This window comes from Archocentrus centrarchus, chromosome 11 (assembly GCF_007364275.1).
Source record: "Archocentrus centrarchus isolate MPI-CPG fArcCen1 chromosome 11, fArcCen1, whole genome shotgun sequence".
NCBI classification, from domain to species: domain Eukaryota; kingdom Metazoa; phylum Chordata; class Actinopteri; order Cichliformes; family Cichlidae; genus Archocentrus; species Archocentrus centrarchus.
In genome coordinates this window covers 14,322,072-14,340,643 of record NC_044356.1, presented here as the reverse complement: position 1 = coordinate 14,340,643, position 18,572 = coordinate 14,322,072, and the positions used below count along the sequence as shown (strand labels likewise).

The window sequence follows — 18,572 nt, the reverse complement described above, 5'->3', positions numbered from 1 at the left end:
TTCAGTAAAGCTACAAGTAGTAACAAAATGTCTTTACCGTGTGTGGACCTCAGCTCGGGCGCAGCCGCTCGGGTTGAGGGGGAGCTCCTCCTCGATGTCATCGCATCGGTGGAAGCGGAAGCGGTGGTGTTTGCAGTATGCGGCGCCCTGCAGCTGCTCCAGCAGGAAGATTACGGCGTCGTGGACGACACCGAGCACCCGCGGCCCGCTCATCCCACCCAGAGGCAACTGCTTCAGGTGGAAGCCTGCCCGAGCTTCGAGGACGCCGTCAATCACTGCGCGCCAAGCACCTGCGGGAGGAAAGGTGAGAGAGACAGGCAAAGATGAACACACAACTCAAGACTACTCGTCTTTCACATGTTCACAGCGTGAGACTGCACAGACAGATGTCTAAGTGCACAGTTGTGCTGATTCTTTTGTTTATGTTGTTTTTTTTATTCCCCTTTTTATGCCATGTAAACAACGAATACTACATTATAAGAACAGAAATTTTTTGTCAAAACAAATCCTTCCCTGGCAACAGACAAATATCAGCCACTGGCGCAAGTAAAAGTCATTTTATTTGCTGATATAAGTTGAGGCTAATATTGGTCAATACATGGGTCTATCTAAATAAAATTTTAAATTGACTAACAGTAGAAATACCAGCACAAGAGGTATACAAGAGGTAGAAGAGCAGCTCCTACCCTCTATGCTGTTAGCCTTGACGCTAAAGCCATCATCGCTGGTGATTTCAAAGCGCAGGTGAGGCTGGTTCATGTATATCCTTGCTGTGGGTTTAGGTGGAGGTGCTTCTTCTTCTGAGCTAAAACCTGCAGAAAGTAGAAAACAGTGTTATATTTAACCACATATACCCAGAAAACACATAAAGATAATCAAAACTATATAATATGTAAGAAGGTACAAAGGATATAGCATCTGCAAATGTTTTTCTAATAACAGATTAAACACGTAAAGCAAAGGTTTTGCGGTCACTTCCTTACATATTATGGCCCATTTAAGACCCAAACCTTTACTGTTTAGTCACAAACCTGAATAAGGGCCCCAATCAGAGAGGTCTCCATGTCGAGCGCTAACCCACTTGTGTGTCATATCCTGAATGTAGCTGTTGATTTTTGTGTGAGAAGCTGGACTCTCATCATGAAAACTCCTAAACAGAAAAATGGATTATTGTCAAAATACTACCTGTTATCAGTTTTAAAGTGCCCTTTTTCTTTTCAAATCACAAATGTCTAAATACAGCCTTGATTCTTTCTGACTTTATGGCAAAGAAATAAATCTCTAAAAGAGCCCAACCGGGTGGGTGTATGAGGAGGTGGTGGAGCAATGATCCTCAGCTTTGGCTCAAGCTCCCGGTCCAGATCAAGAACATCTTTCATTGTTGGAGCTTTCATTCTCACACCGCTCGGTCTGTTGAAAGAAATCAAAATACATTATTTTCTCTTTTGCCATCTTTTATCAGCTCTTTTAAAGCTCTTACAGCTGCTACAAACCAGCTTTAGTTTCTATTTATAATGTTGAACTTTAAGACCAATACAATATCAGTTTTTAAACTTTACACTCTCATTGTTACAGTAGACACATTTTGAAATCTTATTACCTGGCTTCATCAATGTCCTCCGCCTCACTCGATGGATCCTTCAGGAAGTCGATCTTAGATTTCTTCCTGGAAGACCTCTCAGACACTGACGACACTCTCTTGACTCTCACCTGGGGGCGCGATGTAACAGGCGTTGATTCATTACCGAGGCCACTGGGAGACTCTGAACGACCAGCTGACGACTGCTCCGAGTCTTCGGCACCGGGATGCTGGAACAGTCTTCGATGTTTGGCCTTTGACTGTCGAGTATTGCTGAGAATGATGGGTTTTGTTTTGGGTGTGTCGCGGTGACTAGCCATTGCTCTATCAATAATAGCCTGGGCTGTGCTTTCTTCAATATTGGAGAAACTAGTTTCAGGAGTGCTGTGAACACTGACAGCATCCATGGGAGCAGCAGCAGTACTGCTGCTTTTCATGGGCAACATTTTGACAATGATCTTCCTCTCGGATGTTGGGAGGTTACTGGCAGGAGAGGCGTTTGTGGCAGAAGGGCTGGGACGAGGCTTTATTATGACACGAGGGCCGGAGCGTTGCAAAGCATTACCACTGTGGAGAATCTTGGCAATCTGGCTTATTTTATTGTAGGCTGGTGAATCTGTACGGAGAGGCTGGTAAGTGTTCAACTTTGGGTCTTTGATTAGAATCTGACCTTGGCGGTTGATCAGCAGAACCTGATGGGTAGCAGACTGCAGTGGGGATGAACTAACTGCCCCAGATGGATTCTGAGTCATCACCTGCTGCTGACTTTCTGGCTTTGAGTTTCCCAAGTTTATGGCAATAGTTCTCCCCAATGCAGCACCTGGCTGGATATTTAAAGCATTTAAACCATTGATCACGACAGGGGCGGGGAGCGTGCCCGGTGCAGCATGAAAAGTGGCTGCAGCAGGGGAAACGGATGCACTTAGTTCAGGTCGGGGAAGTAAAGGCAGTTTGTGTTTAGTTTGTGTCAGGGGGAGTGACGGTTTCATCATCAAGTGCTTGGGGTTCGACGGCGAATGCTTCGTCTTCACAAAGATGGTTTTCATTTGTGCTGTGGGAGGTTTTTTTGTTTTAGCCTCTGGAGAATAATCGGGATCATTCAAATCATCTTTAAATCCTTCTTCTGAGTCAACTGACGATATGCTGTCATCCCCATCATCAATTAAAGGTTTATTTGGATATGCTATAGAGCCATGATCAGCAGAAACAAAATGGCCTGTAGATGAATCCAAGAACACCTCATTTTGAGATGGTGGTGTTTCAGAGGTCATCAGGGCCTCTTCTTCCTGAACCAACAGGTCGTTCTTTGTGTAACTTGATTCCAGGAGAGAAGAAGGTGAAAGACTTTCTTGAAACACTGGTTCAGTTTCTTCTTCATCTGCTGACTTCGGGACCGTGTAGATTGATTCCAGCCTCTTCAGAGCTACCGTTAGTTGTTTAGTTGGTGTATTGTGATTGGTGTGAATTTTAGCTTCCTCGTTTTCTCCTTCTGCATCCCGAGCTTCATCATCTGCCTCCTCGCTTTCAGTCTCTGACCCGCCGTCTGCGCCATCTAACTGCGAGATTGACTGAGCTGAAGGAAGCTGACCTGAGGCGTCTGAGCCGCTCGCTGCATGATCACACACCACTGTGCGTGAAAACTTAAAATAATGACTCGAGTCGTCTTCTTCAGAATCAATCTCCTGATTATCTTCCTGCATTTCCACCTCTCTGCCACTCTGTGCCCCGCAGTGAAGTGACACATTCTCAGTGAGCAGAGCCTCATCAAACTCAAGCTTAGCATTCAGCATGGAGGCCACTGCTACTTCTGTGTCAGTGTCAAACACAGTATAAGGGAGCTCCTGAGACATCAGGTGTGCCACTTCCTCCTCCAGGTTATCGGGGGCAAGTGAGATCCCATTTGTTGTGGCTACAGCTGCATCTTCTGCCTCAGATGATGCTAAGAAGTCTTGGGGAACCTCAGCAGAGACTGGAGTGGTAATTTTAAAGTTATGCCTCCCTCTGGGGGAGTGAGTGATTGCTCCTTGCCGAGGTGACAGCCCTGCAGAAATGCTGGAGCTGGATCTGGGAGGGGAGCTCCAGACCGGAGATGTAGAGTTCTGTCGTGAGAGAGGAGGCGATACCGATCCGAAATTCGATGATCTTTGAGGGGAGCTGAACAGGGCACATCGGGAGTGGACTGTACCACCAGAGCGGAGGGTCATCGGTACAGACGGGTCACTTTCTGACGGCGAGGAGCTGCAGCGGCTTCTTGATGAGAGCCTTCGAGGCCGCCGAGTTTCCTCCAGGTCCCTCAGTGTCAGGATGTGATGTGATTTGGGTAGAGCAGCCCCTGACAGCAACAAATAAAGAGTGAAATAGGTTTAGATATTGTTCAAGTTTTTATTTAGAGCCTGCACAGTATGCCAGTTGTGCAATAATTACACAAATTCTCCTAAAACTCCACTTGCCTGGTGATGGTAGTGGTCGAGATGATCCTCCTGCTGGTCTCCTGGTTTGTGCGTAAGCAGGGCTTTTAGACCCAGGTGTGTTGTGCAGTTTAGAATTGGGTGATGGGGTAGTGGACTTTATTGGGGTGGATGAGGAGCTTAAAAGACCTAGAGACTCCATATCTGGAAAAGATAAAACACTGTTTATAGTAACACTACTGATACATTTCCAGTTTCTTGCCCATTGCTTCAGTGTTTTCGTTCTCTTTCACTGCTCTCATCAAAGAGACTGATTTGAAGTATTGGCGCAATCTGCGAGATCTTGCTCACCTCTGTGGCAACTGGGACTGTGGACTATGGTGTGGTTCTCTTCATGGTCCCACTTCAAATCACGTTCCTCACCAGGGAGAGGAGTGCTCACTTCTGTCACCTTGCAGGTGTACTTACAGCGCCTGCGTGGGTCCACAGTGCTCCAGTACAACCGTGAACACCTAGAGAATAAATGAAAGAACAAAATAACTTTCAAGCTTGTTAATCAACAGAGTAAGAGTTAATGAACTGTAGGTAAATCAGTAACAGCACCCAAGTCTTAAAACAAATGGTAACATCAGAGAATAAAATACAAAGACAACATGGAAGAGCCAAAACAGCAGTTCCTCCAACGGCCACTTGGAGCTTGTTCCAAAAATGAGTCAATCCTCGCAGATGCCTATGTTTAAAATTTCTTCTGCTTTGCAGTAGAAATAAAAATGTTCACAGCCTGGTAGCGAAAACAATGACTTCAATGCTAATTTCACTAGTGGTGCTTTTTTTTTTTTTTTTTTTTTTAAACCATAAGAATCCACAGTGTCACAAGCTTGGATATGATTGTACAAAGGCAACGACCACTTACTGATAGCCTACAGGATACAGCATCCTCCCATTTGAGGAAAGCTCTGACAGAACACCAAGTTTCTGAATCTGCAGAGAACCTGGAAGTTAGGAAAGAAAATACATGATGAGGTTCATCACACCGAGACATAAAGCAGTCGTATTTTTATTCCATATAGACACACATACCCCATTGCAGGAGTCAACAACATGAAACACCAAGATATTCTCACCTATGGTCATGCTTATAGTTTCTGGCTCAAGACCTGTGAGGAACTTTCTTCTGAGATTGATCCCATCAAAGTCCACGTACACCCGCCGGGGGACTTCAAACCCTTTACCAGAGACGATCTGTGAGGAATCACAAACAACAGTCAGTATAATGAACAGGAAATATGAGGGGAAAAAAAATAATACTTTAACCACTTTCAACAAAAATATACAAAATTAAAATTCACACCTTTGCAGTCACTAGTTCCCTGTGTTTGGAGCAGTAAACCTTCCTGTCCTGCTGGAACACGCAGCTCTGGGCACGTGCACACATGAAGTGGAAATTACTCTGACAGGTGGCAAGACAACAGCCCACGGTGGCTCCTGACTGACCACAGCGATCACAGCGCTGGAGGGGAAAGAAACCAAAAAAAAAAAAAAAAAAAAAAAGGGGGAGGATTTAGAAGGATCTCAGAATAGTTGTCACAGTTTGATTTGATTTACAAATAAATGCTTGAGCCTAAAGTCAGACCATTAGGATTAGGGATATTCCTGCTGACCAATTTATTAGATGTTTAAATGAGAAAGAGACAGAGAAAAATCATGCAGATTTTACTAAAAAGAAGAAAACACTCAAAACTGGCCACAATTTAATGGACAAAGTTAAACACATACACACATACAAATATAGCATAAGTATTTAGAAACCATATAAAACTGTTCATATTCATATTCTTTGATAATCAAATTGTGTTTTAAATGCTGCCAAAGTCGCACTTTGCACAATACTGCACACACATAATGTCAGATTAGTTTTCAGAGTGGCTAATATTAGCAGTGCTACCAGCAGCAGGCCGCCTCCTCTCTCAGCAAACAGCTGGCGAGCTTTTCTCGATTTATAGTCATGATCAAAAAACTTGATCCAAACTGAAAGTCGTGCCAACATCAAGAAGCAACCTAATCAGCTTAAGGATCACCTGGATGTCCTTGTTAGATTCTAGAAAGAAAAAGTTTGTGCTCAACTGTTTTATATGATTTTTTTTTAATTAATTTGAACAAACTTTCTTCAAGAAGTAAGTCATTCTCCACATGGGTGACCTTTTGCTCTGTGGGACAACTTATTATCCAACTGAGCTAAATGACTTCACACTCAATTGTCTGCATCATGGAGTTATAAAGCGGACATCAAGGGCCACAGAGGTTCAACAAATGTGACCAAGTTTAGATGCACATAAAATTAAGTAGTTGAAAAGTTTTCTTTATATATTTTTTTAAAAGAGTCTCCTGAAAAACTAGTTTGTATATAGGGGTGGATGATGCATAGCTGTCATTTCACAAACATTTAGTAACCAAATTAGTAGCCAAAGTCACTTTTTAAGAGAAAGTCTGAGTAGACCGCTATTCTATGTGCAAATGTCTGTCTATAGTTCAGTTTTTGTGGTCCACTTTTGACCATGGAGATGACATCAGGGTTTATTTGCTAGTTTGCAGGAGAGTGTCCATGTCTATCCCAACACAGCTGACATGCAACCGTTCAATTTATACATCACAATACTGCAGAATCGTGCTGCTCTGCAAGGTTATCATTGCTTCGCTTGTTTGCATCTTCCCATCACACAGAGAGGGGCGCGGCCATCTGTCTTTGAATCAACAAGTAGCCGATGTTGCACATTAATGAAATGATAATAATTTGATTGCATTGCTGATGCCAACTAGCAAGAGTAGCAATGCCAAAACGCCTAGTCAACTAGTTGCACACAACCCTAGTTGTCCTTAAACCATTTTAATTGAATCTTACCAGGTGGCGCCCCCTTGAGACAGCACTGTGCACCTGAAGAAGAGCACTGTTCTCCTCGTACACCTCTGCAGACCAAAGGCAGCAGTTCACGTGGGCCCACTCGTTCTGGCCCAAGTACAAGAGCCGTCCTGCTTCCTGTTGGAATAAGAGCAGTTATATCACTTAATGAGAAGTACAAGCGAGTCATCATCATACTGGCAACAAAAACAAAATTTTTATATAAATTAGATACTTCTCATATTTATAAGAAACAACTAGAAGATTAAGCTACTTTTTTTGATATACAGTCATTTCTTTAACAGAAACAGTAAAAGTCAGCTACTTTTCCCTCATCCTTAACTTAAAAACTTAACTCTAAATTATTACCTTAAAACTGCTGAATATTTTGGGGACTTCTGGCTACTCTGATGTCTTATAGAGCAAACACTTAATGCATGAAACAATCTCAAACCAAAGTGGGGGAGGCAGGGGACGATATAAAAGCCTTGCCATAAAAACTCACATTGGGAGCAGAGTCTCCATATTGTTGGCACAGGGCACACTGCCTCACATCCTCAGTTATGGTGGACTCTGGAGGATCATATGAACATTTTAAACATGAGGAAGTAAACTTTCAAAATACCACATTCTTTCTGCAGATGCAAATGTGAAACCTGCACACGTGAAACAACTAATGCAAGAAATTATCTTTAGTCATGTGTTTAGAGATCACATTCCTCAGAGTGAAACTGCAATAGTTTCCATACCATGTGAATTCAGAGAGGAGCTTTGTTGTGAAGTGGCTGAGGAGTCAGTTTTCCCTGTCTGTGGGCCCCTGGATTCCTTGTGCTGGTATGTCCTCTCCAGCCACTGTGCATAGCTGTGCTCCTTAGATGGTGGGAGAACTGCCTCGGGGAGCATGTCACTAAAGATGAAGGAATAAAAGCAATCAAACTGAAGGGAGGCGTTTTAGGCACCTGTCCATCTACTACAGGGTCTTCAGACCTTTTAATTATCGTTTAATTTTAATTTAGGACCAACCTTGCAATGGATGAAGTTTATGAAATGGGCTAATTTAATTATGTTTAGCTGCATTTACTTACCTCGGAAGTTCTTCTGAGAAAGCGTTCCACTCTTTGACACTGCACCAACTGAAAGCCTTCTCCATGACCTGTGAGGAAGGCGACAAAGTAAGACCAAAGTTAAACAATGTTGAAGGACAGCATTCATTTAGATGTGGCAACAACGAGAACAGAAAAGTGGGGGCTGTGGCTCAGGTGGTAGCTCAGAAGGTCTGACCCCCCCCCCCCCCCCCCCCCCCCCCGACTTCTCTGGTCAGCATGTTGGAAATTCCTTGGGTAAGAAACTGAACCCTGACATTCATCGGAGTGTGAGTGTACGTCAATGTTAGAAAAAGCACTTACGCATAGATTAAAGCACTGTGTGATTGTGTGTGACTGGGTGAGTGAAACTTACAGCAGAAAGTTCTTTGAGTGCTCAACTTAAGTAGAAAGGTGCTATATAAGTACCAGTCCATTTACCCTGAGGAAACCAGGTTTCCATACAAAATAAATTAAGCTCTAAAAGCATTAGAGAATGGTGGAGTGAATGCTTACTTCAACGTAGTGTGTCTTGGCCCAAAGAGTCCGTCTCTGATCCTCCAGAATAGCTTCCTCTTCCTTCAGCTGTTGCATCATCACAGAAGCAACATCGGTATGAAAAGCTTTCTGATTGGGTGAAAGAAAAACAAACAAACAAAAAGGCCATGGCCTCAGTTTGTGTTCCACAAAAAGAGCTTAAAAGTGTGTAAACATATCTGACATTTAGGAAGAAGGAGGAATGAAGAAAAATGCTCACTACTGAGGTGTAACCGCCCCATTTAAACTTCCTCTCCACTGCTTGTAGATCACAGACTGGTTGGTGTTCCCTGATAAATGTGAGGTTTGATTTCTGACACTGAAAGACAGTAAAAGACAACTAATACAGCAACACATCTGAAATACAATTAGGATCTGACTTAAAGGGGGAAATGTGGCATTTTTAAGGATAAAAAATGTGTATGTTTGTGTATCCTTGTGTTTTCTCTAAGATTCTTATGGGCAGCTCTTACCGCTTTACAGGTAATAAGGTGCTGAGTGCTGCTGGAGGAGAGGAGGTCAGTGAGCACCTCCTCCACTCTGGCCATCAGCATCCTCTGCAGCTCCTCCTTCAGGCTGCTGTAACTAGTTTGGTGCTGACTGCAGGGTGAACAAAGAAAATCCGCTTTGTCTGGCTGACTTGATAGCAGCCCAAAAAGCTCCTCTGCAATGACAGAAAGGATGAATGAGCTTTGTTGCTATACAGCAAAGATTTTCCAAAGTATTGTTCCCATTTCATAAGTCATACATTGGAAAATGAGCTCATAACAGCATTTATATAATTAACATTTGGTAAAAGTGATGTATGGAGCTTCTCACTTCACCCTCTGTCTGTCCCTCTAAGCAAGCTACCCATTAGGGATATACAGACCCAAGGCTAGGGGAGGACTTTCAAGTCTGACACTGGAGCTTTTGGCTGACACTGATGGTCTATAATGTGACCTCATTATCTGAAATTTCAGCCTTATTAAAATACCAGCATCCAGCCTTGTATCAGATATAGACACAACAACAATAATAAGGAAAAGCATACAAGGTCCACTTTAATTAGTAAAGACGCAGTTACAATCATGTCATGCCCTCTTATGATGCAAGTTAAACACAAACAGATTAATGAGTAAAGGCTAGCTAATTTTTACATATTCTTTTACAAAGTATAATTTGCAGCAGGGCCTCAGAAAACCTGAAACGTGAAAGACAAACACATTGGCTAGAATGGAAACTTTAAGAGTGCTACTCACCTGAAAGCCCTTCACATCTGAAATGAATCCAGTGGCCGCACCGCAAACACTGAATCATCTGTGATGGCTGGCTGCTGTCATCATAGCACTTGTGGCAAACAGTGCAGAAATTACCTGATTAAAAAGTAAACAAATCACAGATGAGATACATCACCCATTTGAAAGATAATTACATACAAGTACGGCTGCTCGATAATGGGGGGAAAAAACAAAAAAAATAAATCACTATTATTTTGGTCAATACAGAAATCATGATTATTTAACATAATTACTCACTGACTTCCTGTTCAATAATTAGCAGTAATTAACGCATAATCCACCTGCACAAGCATAACTGCAAGCAATGCCGCTGGCCACTTACGTAGGTTACATCGTAGGGTTGCAAAGACTGAGGGCTGCAGCATAAATCAGAGTATACGGAGCATAATGTGTCAAAATCATTTTAATAATAATCGTTTTTTTGTTGATTACACTATTTTGTGATCGTTTGGAGCCAAAATCGAAACTGAAATCAAAATTCGATTAATTGCACAGCCCTACATTCAATTTCAGGTCATTCTTCTAAGCAACTCTCAGATGTCTTACCTTTCTTGTGGAGCAAGGTGCAGTCAGGGCAGAGGTCCTGCTCGTGGTTCCACGTCAAGTCCCAGGTCTTTCCGGGAGTCACGCCACAACTTTTACACCGAATGCATGTCATACACACCTGCACAAATATACATGGCCATGATGTACAGTACATGGATTCTTGACACTTATCCACAAATAAACTGAATATATTTCTAATTCATTTAAGGCTGTTAATGCATTTACCCAGGGGAGGCTGCAGTTCATGGGTTTAGGGTATGTTGGTCCCAAGCAGGAAGGGTGGTAGGACGTTTGGCATCTCCTGCACTGCAGCACAGGCTATGAAGAGAAAGAAAAAGGTACATTAATTACAGGTAAATAGTTGACTAGGTGTGTATCACAAACTGACATATATGTCAAAAAAAAACAAAACAAATAAACAAAAAAAAACCCTTAACAAGGCCCTGTGATTCCTGTAGAAAGGGAGGCAGAGCTTTCAGCTTTCAGGCCCCTCTTTTGTGGAACCAGCTCCCAGTTTGGATTTGGGAGACAGACACCCGCTCTATTTTTAAGATTAGGCTTAAAATTTTCCTTTTTGATAAAGCTTATAGTTAGGGCTGGATCAGGTGACCCTGAACCATTCCTTAGCAATAGGCCTAGGCTGCTGGGGGGGTTCCCATGATGCACTGAATGTTTTCATTCCGCTCTTTTTACTCTGTTTATACACCACTCGGCATTTAATCATTTGTTATTAATCTCTGGCTCTCGTACACAATGCGTCTTCTGTCCTGACCGGCACCACACGTAAAACACCGCAACATGACCGAAAGGTAATTAACACACGCAATGCACAAGCATAAACACCGGCAACAACATCAGCCACTTACGTAGCTTACATCGTAGCTGTACACTGAAATATGAATTAGGGGTAAGCTGTTTCATTATCATTTCAGATTGTAACTTTTACTGAGATGCGTGTCATGAATTTTAGAACGAGCGTTGTTAATAATGCACGGCACAAAGGGCCACGCTTTCACGTCGAATGTCATTTTCTTATTTTTTACTGATGCATAAATTCGATTGCTGTCATGCGTTTTCATATATTTAACATCAATTGTTGCCTGTTTATGAATGTGCAGTTTTCATAATGCATGATGTGCAATGCCACACAGTTAAGCAGCTTTTAAAGTGCGATTCATTATTGAAGAATGCGATTAATGGTTTAAATGACTTTGTTTAGACAGTTTTTGACATTGTCCATTAAACAGACCTAAAATTTAACTTGATATCCGAGTGTTTCTTACTTTTAGACTAGTCGCTTTAGTCCTTGTTTAGTCAACTAATAAATTAGTCGCCAGGAACATCCTTAATTATTACAAATGACTCCAAAAGAATTAATTGTCAACTTATATGATTAATTGCGGTCCTTCCTCGGCTTACACATTTATTAATTTTTTTAAATAAAGTACTGCCACGGTGCATACATACTTTTGTGCTCTTGCTTCGACGGCCGCATACGTGACAGAACTTGCAGCGTCTGCAGCACCAGTTCTCCTTGTTCTCCTTGAGGGGGCGCTCCTCAGGCGAGAGGCAGAAACTGTGGAAAGGCTCACAGCAGATCTGACAGAAGATCATCTGGCAGAAGTATAAAAAAATACAAAAATTGTTACTGATACTGTGAGCCACAAACACTCAAGATTTACTAACCTGAACTATGCACATGAACCATTTCTGTTTTGTTTGCTTTTTTAAACATTAGTGAAATTTAATCAGAAATTACTTGCATGAGCACTGCAATTATTATGCATAATTTGACAAACTATTCAAGCTTGACATACCTCATGTTGCCCTTTACTGGCGCAGAGCAGACAGACAGGCTGAGGCGTGGTTGGGACAGAAGTGAGAACACTGAGGCCGCCCATTAGCCACACATTCTGAACTGCACAGTCCTCCTGGTGGACACACAGCATATAGCAGCACAAAGAAAGTGATCACAGCTTCTGTTTTTTGTTTTTTTTGTTTTTTTTTCCCCCCAGAGGTTTCCAGGTGCTAGTATTTCATTAAACTTTATCAGGTTTATGAAAATATGCAGCTGTAACACAGCTGTAGCACCTTACACATGCTGTAACATTAAACATTCACCCTGCTTCCTTCTCTTCGTGTTATAGTAATTCACACTGCACACCGGCCTGTCGCCAATTTACCCACATATCTTTCCCCATTTCCTGTCTCTATAGACTGCTGATAAAAGCCACTGTGGCCAAAAAGTAAAAAAAAACAAACAAATAAAAAATACAGACTTTTACTCTCAGGGAAGAACAAATGCTGATTAAACCAATCAACTGCATATAAAAGATGGCAATAGCAACCCATTGTAATCCATTGCTTTTTATATTTAACTTAGAAACTTCAGATTCAACATTTTGGCAATTGACTTCTTTTTAAGCTGGACATGACGTGCAAGGGGTCTCACTCACGCCTTAAATCATTCCCTGCTTTTTCATCTGTGCTGTTCTAAAGGGGACCATGGCTTACAAAAGAATACCATGTGGTTTCAAAGAACATCTGAAATTAGCAACTCAGACTTTTAACTAGGCAAGTGTTTACTGAGGTCATAAATGAAGTGAGCAGTAGGGTCATTTCCCCATAGACATCTCCACAATAAAATATCTTTGTGCAACTGCCCACTTGTTAACCATTAGAAAGAAGACAGGTAAAAGTTGCTTTAAAGAGGTGGCCATAACTTTCCAGTGTATGGCCAAAGTTCACAGACATGACAAGATCTGTTCTATTTTACAGCTATGCAGGGATCCAAAGGTAGAATAAGTTCTCCCGAGTGAAAGTGTAAAGAAAATGTTGGTGCTGAAAGGTAATATACTGTAAAATAAATACACACCCTGGTGAGCTCCAATACAAACATGTTTCTAAGACTCACCTTGAAGTCTACACGGATCTTGTACGTGTTCTGCGACAGGCCCTTTTGGGGAAATCCGTTAGTTAACCCCGTCGGGGTGTTCACAGATGTACACTCTGCAGGATTCTGGGAACGAAGGACAGAGTGTGGGTCAGTTGTCGGACAGTTTTGCAGCACTGTCTTTTTTACAGAAGAATCCGCCTTGTCCTCTTCAGCCTGCTCCAGTCGTCGCTCCTGCTGCTCCTCTTGAGTGTCCTCCTGTAACTCTGTGCCTGCTCTGACAGTCTGAGGGAGCCCTGGCAGAACTCTGCTCAGAGTTTTATCTGTCTTAGCTCTGCATGTCTTTGTGTGCTGCCCCCCAGACTCTGGACATCCATGAGAGCACAGCTGTGATGAAACTTGTTTCAGAGCTGAGTGCAGTATGGACTGTGGATGATGCTGAGATGGCGATGTCACAGATTTGTGCAAATGCATGGCTGACTGCACCATGGACTGGGGCAAACGGTGCACACGTAACAGCAAAGATTTCTGTGGTGAGTCTGTTATGGGATGGGGTGAAAGTGGAGAAGCAGGCTGTATTTCAGGCTGGGACATTTCTGGAGGACACTCTGCAATGGGACATGATGAATGGGTACTATTGGATTGTGTTACAAGCTCGGACAACAGTGGATGTGACTGTGTGATACACTGATCCACATGTTGGGGTGACTGCTGCAGCAAATACACAGCAGGAGACTGCAGGACAAAGTCAGGCAGACGGCATAAGTGTATTTGTAGCTGCCGCTGCAGCTTCGGCATTGGGGTCCCGGATGGTCTGGGTTCAGTGAGAGTTTCTCTGGGCTCCATCTCTTCTGCGCTCTCCTGTGCCTGTGGAGGAGGGGACTGCCTAAGCCAACCAGCAAGAGATGTACCAAAGTTACACTGATAGTAGTGACATGCAGCGGCGGCGACCGGCAACAGCCAAAATGACAGAAAAAGGAAGGAGCACTGTGACTTTGAGAAGACTATGTTAGCCAGGAACGAAAGTTAAAAGTATGCATTCACAGCACAGATACACACACAGAAGTGTTAACTGTTAATGCGCACTAGTCAAGTATTTTTAAGTGCTAGAAAATTGCAAATACAAAACTAAGCAACTAATATTTTGGTGAAATTTACAAATTCAACTGCAAGAAAATGCACACAAACAAATGATTTATCTAACAAATCTGGTGTGTAAGCTGTTCACCCAAAAAGTGAGCCAGGTTAAGAGCAGCAGAAAAATACAGGTGTTTTCATAAATTATGGATTTACATATTTCCATCTCTACACTTGGAAATTCTATAGAGTTGAAGAGATTATGCACCTGCTGTGTTACATGCAGAAAACCCTCCCAAAAAATGGTTCACAAAAAGAGCCACAGTGGAATAATCTGGCTACTGTAATGTCTACACGTGCTGCCAGTTAGGAATTTTTTTTTTTTTAAGTGTATCTCTGCTCACACAACTTGCTAAAAAAAAAAAAAAAAAAAAAAAAAAAAAGTGCTAACTTGCAAACCATCAAATGCAGAACATCTGTTCTCAACCTTGCAGGGGTAGTGAGGGATTGCACAGAAATACAGAAGATTTAAGCAATGCAGGTTTCAATGCAGAACTCTTACTGATAGGCCATTCTTTCAAGCCAGCACAACAAGGTTTGACAAACAAATGATTAAAAAAAAAAGATAACTTGATCAGCTCTAGTTTGAAAAATTCAAATGACAGTAAGTAAGTAAGAAGCAGGAGTCACAGCCAAAAATCATACATCTCAACCTGAGTAATGTCACAGAAAACAGCCTTTCAGCTGTAAAATGAGAGGCGCGGGGAAGCAAAGTTGGCTTTTCATACATCTGCTATGTGGCTTATTAAGGTAATGGCAGTCTCAATTAGACACTTGCTACAAAGAGGCTTCTATTACCATTTATTTTTATAAACTGTTGGACTGAATGCTGAATATTGTAATATTATATTAGTATTTCCCAATTTAAAAGAGGCACCCCCACATTGAGGAAAATATCTGATTTTGGACACCGGAATCTTCTTTAGTGACTTCCTGCTGATCTTTTTTTAAACATCACCATAAAAATGCAACCTGCAGACTCCAGGGAGTAAAATATATAACAAGAGGACATCAGTTTTCTTCTCCATACCAACATCAAAACATAAGCCAGGATTTTCATGCATGCAAAACAAGATAGCCAAAAGTGCCAAATTACAAAAAGGGTTGTAATTCCTCAAATAGAATATTGTTCATGGTGCTACCAAAGAAAAATGTGCTACAATTTATCATGAACATACACTCTATTGCCAAAAGTATTCACTCACCCATCCAATTAATTTAATTCAGGTGTTTCAATCACTTCTATGGCCACAGGTATATAAAACCAAGCATCTAGGAATGAAGACTGCTTCTACAAACATTTGTGAAAGAATGGGTCGATCTCAGGAGCTCAGTGAATTCCAGTGTGGTAGCGTGATAGGATGCCACTTGTGCAACAAATCCAGTCGTGAAATTTCCCCGTTACTAAATATTCCACAGTCAGCTGTTAGTGGTATTAAATCAAAGTGGAAGAGACTGGCAACGACAGCACCTCAACCACAAAGTGGTAGGCCACGTAAAATAACAGGTCGCCAGTTTTATGCAGAGTCAATCACTACAGACCTCCAAACTTCATGTGGCCTTCAGATTAACTCAAGAACGGTGCACAGAGAACTTCATGGAATGGGTTTCCATGGCCAAGCAACTGCATCCAAGTCTTACATCACCAAGCTCAGTGCAAAGCACGTCACCACTGGACTGTAGAGCAGTGGAGGTGTGTTCTCTGGAGTGAAGAATCACGCTTCTCCGTCTGGCAATCTGATGGATGAGTCTGGGTTTGGCGGTTGCCAGGAGAACGGTACTTGTCTAACTGCATTGTGCTAAGTGTAAAGTTTGGTGGGGGGAGGGGGGGGGGGGGTGTGGTATGGTATGTTTCTCCAAGAGTTGGGCTCAGCCCCTTATTCCAGTGAAAGGAACTCTTAATGCTTCAGCATACCAAGACATGTCGGACAATTTCATGCTCCCAACTTTGTGGGAACAATTTGGGGATGGCCCCATCCTGTTCCAACATGGCTGCGCACCAGTGCACAAAGTAAGGTCCATAAAGACATGGATGAGCGAGTTGACTGGCCTTCACAGAGTCCTGATCACAACCCAATAAAACACATTTGGGATAAATTAGACCGGTGACTACAAGTTAGGCCTTCTTTCCAACATCAATGTTTGAACTTACAAATGTGCTTCTGGAAGAAAATCCCAAATCCCTATAAACACACTCCTAAACCTTGTGGAAAGCCATCCAGAAGAGTTGAAGCTGTCACAGCTGCAAAGTAGGGCCAACATCATATTAAACCCTATGGATTAAGAATGGGGTGTCACTTGAGTTCAAATGCATGTGAAGGCAGATGAGTAAATACTTTTGGCAATTTAGTGTAGTTTTATTAATCCATAATTTATGAAACAGACTGAGTGCATGCAAAGTGTCTAACATAAAGCTGGAAGTCAGAAACAGAAGATCAGTGAGACTTTAGAGAACTATTCATCCCAACAGAGGTGTTTTAACTGAGAAACAGTGGAGAAATTGAAAGTGAAAATCAGAGCTGGGCAAAGGACTATTTGGAAGTAACTGTTCACATTGTGACTGGATTGTGAACCATTTACTTAAGTTATACTGGCAAATTTATGCTTCTAACTAGGGCTGCAACGATTCATCGATTAACTCGATTAAATCGATTCTAAAAATTTATCGACACAAATTTACTGTGTCGATGCTTCGTTTAAACTCTGCAGCGCTCAGTTGTCTCGGTGTAAGCGGCGCTCCTCACTAGCATTAGCAGCATTAGTGCTGACGTTTTTTTGTGGGTTTATTGGGGGCTGGCAAACCAACATAGAACTGCATTACCGCCACCTACTGGACTGGAGTGTGAATCACTCACGTATACACAAGCACATATTCTAAAAAGCTCTCTGTCGCTGCGATGGATTTCATTTAACACAGAGTGGATCATCACTAGAGTTGCCACCTGTCTCGTAAAATACAGAACCCCGTATGTTACGGGACTCCGTGGAATACGGCTCCGTAACATGCCGTGTTCCGTACTTTATGGGACGGGTGGCAACTGTCGCTGACATGCATTTCCACGCCTCCACAGCTCTCTGTGTGTCTGTGTGTGTTGTGCTCGCTGAGAATTTCAGCTGCTATTTTTGTCTTTACTTCAGCTGTAGCTACCAGAACTGGTTTGCTAGCGAGCGCGGGCCATTAGCACTAGCGATGGTTCGGTACCGGAAGGCCCGCCCCCCAGGACCGAGGGGCTCCTTCAAAATATTTTTTATACTTTAATCCCTTATTAGTGACTAAATGTAGACCTGCAGTAGAAACGTATTTTCGAGAATGCTTGTGAATACAAAGCATTACACCATTACTCACACATGCGCCATGGCTCCCGCAGCCACTAGTTTTTCAAAACACTCATAGCAGGCAGCGGTTTTAACTGCGCAAGCGCAAAGAGGCGAAGCTGTGACGGTGAGCTCAAGTAGTGAAAAAGGAAACGTTTTTCCAGCGTCCAAAACAGCAGCTTTTTCTTTTAGTAACCACCATTAAATCTGTGAAACAGCTGGAGGTCCTTCATCAAGCACCTGATCATCAAGTGTTAAGGTGAAGAAAAGAGAACTTTGTAGCTGCTCCATTCACTGCTGTTTGTTCACATGGCGAGAAACTGCATTACGGAAGTTAAAATATGCAGATAAACTGTTAATAAAAAAAAGTATTTCTTATCCGATTACTCGATTAATCGCTGGAATAATCGATAGAATACTCGATTACTAAAATAATCGTTTTATGCAGCCCTACTTCTAACCATATTTTGTATTGAAATAGGAAAAACAAACCCCTATCTGGGAATACTGACAGGTATAAAGGTAAAGTAGGAAGTAAAAACAATTTTCCAAAAGTACCATTTGACCCAGGCTCCATTAGGTGGTCTGTTAGTGGTAAAAATGGGAAAACTGTTACCTTGTAAGCTCTGGGTCTGCTGCCAGCTCCCCTGGAAAACAACCGTCGATGCTTCACTGCATCTGGGTCTTCTGCCGGTGATCCACCATCTTGAGAAGCAAGATCTCAAAAACAAGATACACAAATCTAAGAAACACTGTTCACTGAGTGAACACACATGTCCAATCTGAATGGGGAAGAAACTTCTTTAAAATGCTTTGGTCACTTTATCGCACCATCATGAAATATTTAGGACTTTTTAAGCCTTTATTTTTGACAGGACAATAGAGTAGGCACGAAGGTA

General features: G+C 42.3%; 1 protein-coding gene across 2 annotated transcripts in view; it reads right to left on the bottom strand.

Annotated features, from left to right (window-relative positions):
• Positions 1-18,572, bottom strand: part of kmt2ba (lysine (K)-specific methyltransferase 2Ba) — a 38,124-nt gene that overhangs the window by 3,741 nt on the left and 15,811 nt on the right. Inside the window, exons 9-32 of one of the 2 annotated variants that reach the window (XM_030740366.1) lie at positions 18,290-18,393; positions 13,243-14,088; positions 12,146-12,259; positions 11,796-11,942; positions 10,554-10,646; positions 10,329-10,446; positions 9,744-9,857; positions 8,976-9,166; positions 8,723-8,821; positions 8,482-8,592; positions 7,969-8,036; positions 7,633-7,790; positions 7,389-7,456; positions 6,887-7,021; positions 5,339-5,497; positions 5,112-5,229; positions 4,901-4,979; positions 4,339-4,499; positions 4,030-4,191; positions 1,601-3,911; positions 1,297-1,410; positions 1,032-1,150; positions 687-812; positions 38-290 (exon numbers count right to left, since the gene is read on the bottom strand). In XM_030740366.1, coding sequence (XP_030596226.1) covers positions 38-290; positions 687-812; positions 1,032-1,150; positions 1,297-1,410; positions 1,601-3,911; positions 4,030-4,191; positions 4,339-4,499; positions 4,901-4,979; positions 5,112-5,229; positions 5,339-5,497; positions 6,887-7,021; positions 7,389-7,456; positions 7,633-7,790; positions 7,969-8,036; positions 8,482-8,592; positions 8,723-8,821; positions 8,976-9,166; positions 9,744-9,857; positions 10,329-10,446; positions 10,554-10,646; positions 11,796-11,942; positions 12,146-12,259; positions 13,243-14,088; positions 18,290-18,393 — 5,968 coding nt within the window. The remainder of the gene's footprint in view (positions 1-37; positions 291-686; positions 813-1,031; positions 1,151-1,296; positions 1,411-1,600; positions 3,912-4,029; positions 4,192-4,338; positions 4,500-4,900; positions 4,980-5,111; positions 5,230-5,338; positions 5,498-6,886; positions 7,022-7,388; positions 7,457-7,632; positions 7,791-7,968; positions 8,037-8,481; positions 8,593-8,722; positions 8,822-8,975; positions 9,167-9,743; positions 9,858-10,328; positions 10,447-10,553; positions 10,647-11,795; positions 11,943-12,145; positions 12,260-13,242; positions 14,089-18,289; positions 18,394-18,572) is intronic. The other variant, XM_030740367.1, reaches the window with a different exon arrangement.